Below are 3,965 nucleotides of genomic sequence, written 5' to 3'. Positions count from 1 at the left end.
GGGTATAATATTATTCGTTGTGGCCTTATTTTGGGGACAAAAGATTAAAACGACTTAAATATCTATTTAGAGGCCACTGGTTCAATGGAGTTTGGTATGCCTATATAGTAGAAGACCATGTACTTGTTGGAAAGATTGAAGCAGGTCTGTATGTACCAATATGAAACAACCTTCAAGACATGGCATTAAGTTAAAAAAATGGAATACAGAGTGATGTTTATGGTATGCTAATATTTTTTATAAAACAGATGTGTGGGTGTGATATATGCACAGAATATTTCTAGGATACAAAAGAACTTGGTAACAGTGATTGCTGATTAGGATGGAAATTTCAGTGCAGTCTAGTACAAATAGAAAGAAACAATATCTATAACCTCTTGATGTGTTGGGAAGACAGTGACCTCCTAAGTATAGAAGGTGCAGGAGTGTTTGGGCCAGGAAGGAGCTACCTCCAAGAAGAAGTTGCGGCAAAACCCGGACACAGAGCTTAGGCACAAAAGCCCAGCTTCCTAGCTGCTGTGTGGGTGGGTGGCTCCTCTGCAGGTCAAAGTGTGACCACGCCAAATCGATAGCCAGCTTCTCTGTCATAGCAGCCCAACCGAGGAAGTTGGCTGCAGCAGAACTCCTCTGCCTCCCCCCCCTCAACACCGTGCATCCCCACTTCTTCCCAAGTAAGGCCCCACCAAGCTGGAAAGGAGTCCTCGGGCACTGCTAATTCCAAAGATTCCTCCTCAACTCAGTCTAGACATTGTTTTGCACCAATCTCTAAGTCTGACTTTTGTTTATGATTGGGTTGGGGCTCAGAAAAAAACGAAACCCCATGGCACTTTGGTATGCAGAGTACTTCGAACTAAAGGAGACTGGAAAGCCTCCAAGGTAACCTCAGAAACAAAGTCTCCCTCTCTGATCTTCTCCTGCCCTCCTGTCTCCTGCCCTTCTTTCTCCCCTGAAGCAACTCCTAGAAAGCAGAATTCCTCTTTCTCAAGGAGGGTCATAGAAACTAGAACCCCTTTTCCCCAAAGCAAGTCGTAAAACCCTAGAAAAATTACTCTAACCTTCCCCTCCCTTTCTGTGTAGACAGTGGCAGTGGCGGTAAAGAAATTCTCTGGCCCACCTTGCCTGATAGTAGGTAATAAGACCCTCATTCCAGGGGGTCCTGCCCTGATCCCTGGAGGAAAAAATGCTACAGACTGTGGCCAAGAAGAATCAGAACAGACAGGACTTGCCGGGCTGCTTCCCCTTCCATTTATTAGCCTTAGATCACAGCCTTTTGCCCAATCACATTTCTGCATGGCCGTTCATTCTGCATTACATCTAAGCACAAAAATGAACCGTTTTCTTTGGATCTTTGGGTTTCATTTCTAAAAGCTCCCGTGTCATGTAAAACTTTGATGAAAGAAATTTGTTATCCTTTTCTCTTGTTAACTCATTTTTCGTCATAGTATTGGCCGTGATTATTATGATAGGTGAGGAAAGGTATCACACCTCTCCACTTCTACAAGTTCAGTGTATTCCTGAGTTTGGCTCTCAGCTTTAATTTTATTCCCTGCTTTACCTAATGGAAGTTTATTCTTCAGTTTTTAGCTAAACGATTTCTCCTCAGACTGTTTCCTGTCATAAATTCATGTCTCACCCTGCCCTTCTTTTTATCATTTGTCACCATCTGTTATTTTAATTGTTTAACTTCTGTCTTTCCTAAGACAGGCAACAGTTGAACACAGTGCCTGTTTAATTCATAGGCACATTGTTAAAACCTTGCACTAAGTCTAGCACATATTAGGCGCTTGAACATGTTGGTGGAATGAATGAATGAATGATTTATAGCACACTGTTAGCAAACTTTCAAAAGGAAACATCCAGAGACACCTAATATAGGGAACATTTTATTTGGAAAGATTTTGAGCATCATTCTCTTTTCATTTTTTATTAAGGCAGTAACATTCTTTCTTCCCGGAGGTGGATGGGGGAAATCATTTGAGGCTACAGTAAGTTCAATCTGAAGTCAAAACCAACCACTTTGCATTCAGAAGCAGCAAAAATACTGGTGATGGGCTGGGAGGAGCCATATGTTGGCTTTCTGAGTCCACTGCCAAGGAACAGATCCAGAGCAATACATTTCAATTGCTTTGAAAAATGGCTAAGTTCCATTACATACCACTACTAAAGAAGATACCTCATTGATGAAGCCTTTCACCATGATAGAGGGAGTCTAGTGCTGGTTCACAATGGCCTGTTGCATTTTAGCCTTCAGTTGGTTTAGGGGGAAATTGCTTAACCTATGAGAGTTGCTCAAATTCATATTGTTCTTGTTTTGCTTTGGAATTCTTTGTCCAGTAAATTAGCTCTTCATAACACAATCCCGCCATTTCTTATCCAGCATAGATTCATTCTACCCTTGACAGCTGGCCAGGTGTGTGTGTATGTGAATAGGGGTGCTATTCATTGGCACATATTGTTCCCCCTGGAGTTTAGGGGTGGCAGAAAGCTTTTATAGTACCAAAAAAGTAAACATTGATAATATGGCCTGACAACAACCAGATATGCTAAGCTCTAGAAGCAAAAGCAAGGCAGGATTGCCTCCAAATGTGGACAGATACTAGCCATACCACAGTAACTAGAATCTAATGTGAGGGCTGAATGCCTGGAGAGGCAGCGCCCTAAAGGATGCTTAGTTACAGCTCCATGCTGCCCCCGAGTGGCTTGATGCTCCATTACACCCTCCTTGGATCCAACCTTCCATTAAGAGTTAAGGCTCTAGAGGGCAGAGTATTCAAGATGTTAGATCTAGTCCAAGCCCAAATTCTAGAGTTAAAAACAGAGGGGTTCTTAGTGGCTAAAAAAAAATCAAAACCTGATGACATTTGGGACTCCAGTCTTGAGGAAAGGCTCTGATGACGAGGCTTACTTCTGCAGGCTACCAGACACTCCTGAGACTTCAACAGCTTCACTGATTTATCAGACGCTCCAAGTGGCCCAGAGACAAGGATGGCCAGAAGAGATGGGGCCTCCAGAAGGCATGGTTCCAAGTGCATGAGGAGCAAAGTCATGGGAGGCAGGGTACGAAGAAGGGACAGAAAGAGGGGCTTGCAACAGATCAAAGGCTGACCTCCAGGAACACGGTTTAGGGCAGGTGTGATGATTCCCCTCCTGGCACTCATATTGAACAAAGTAAAGGGAAGCCACATGAAGTGGGTTTGAAAGATTATATCAAAATTAATATCACTGCAGCTTCTATCTTCAACTAATGGCAAAAGCGAGAAGGGTACCTGGAAAACGAATTCTTTGTTTTCCTCTAGATTTTCGAAGAAGCAAATAAATCAAGAATAGAAACCTATATATAGGAAGTTGGACCTCCTGCAAAGAATGAAGCACTTTTTGTTAAATACAGGAGAGGCTACTTGGCTGCACTAATATGTGCTTTTTGGAATCTTGTAGAATGTCACCAAGTTGAACTTTGGAATGGCTTGAATCATCCCGGGAGCATCTGTGCTGGGCAGTCAGGAGTGAGTGCACCGCCTCCCACCCGACCCCACTGGGCCTTACACCCTCTTCATTCCTTTCCCCATAAGGCAGGCAAACACGGTCATGACCATTTTAGGGTTCACTTCAACCAGGTCTTCTGGCAGGGCATACACTCTTGCTCCAATTTTTCGGGCCATAGAGATGGCATACCTAAAAGGGAGAAAAGAGGAAACATAAGGAGAGCCTAAGAAACACAGCATGAATGGGACCCTGGAGGGTCACAGTCGCTCCATACTCAGGACAGAACTCACTCCTGCAGTGGCTGGAGTCAGTCACCAGCATCCTCACACTTTTGTGGACAAATTTTGGCTCAACCAAAGCTTCTGACAAAGCATCAGACTTGCTGGCTAGTCTCGTGATCACTATCAAGTGTATTATTTGTCCTTAGAGACCTCTTCAGCTCCTGTCTTTTTTTTTTTTTTTAAGTTTTTTTTTTTTTTTTT

General features: G+C 43.3%; 1 protein-coding gene across 2 annotated transcripts in view; it reads right to left on the bottom strand.

Moving 5' to 3' along the window:
- Window positions 1–1,870: 1,870 nt before the first annotated feature.
- LCP1 (lymphocyte cytosolic protein 1) overlaps window positions 1,871–3,965 on the bottom strand; it is a 71,989-nt gene continuing 69,894 nt past the window's right edge. For both annotated transcript variants that reach the window (XM_017870954.1, XM_017870955.1), the window contains one exon: window positions 1,871–3,672. In XM_017870954.1, coding sequence (XP_017726443.1) covers window positions 3,540–3,672 — 133 coding nt within the window. In that variant the 3' untranslated portion in view covers window positions 1,871–3,539. The remainder of the gene's footprint in view (window positions 3,673–3,965) is intronic.

Source organism: Rhinopithecus bieti, unplaced genomic scaffold (assembly GCF_001698545.2).
Source record: "Rhinopithecus bieti isolate Rb0 unplaced genomic scaffold, ASM169854v2 scaffold_5273, whole genome shotgun sequence".
NCBI classification, from domain to species: domain Eukaryota; kingdom Metazoa; phylum Chordata; class Mammalia; order Primates; family Cercopithecidae; genus Rhinopithecus; species Rhinopithecus bieti.
The sequence above is the reverse complement of the archived record's forward strand: the minus strand, read 5'-3'. Positions and strand labels throughout refer to the sequence as shown.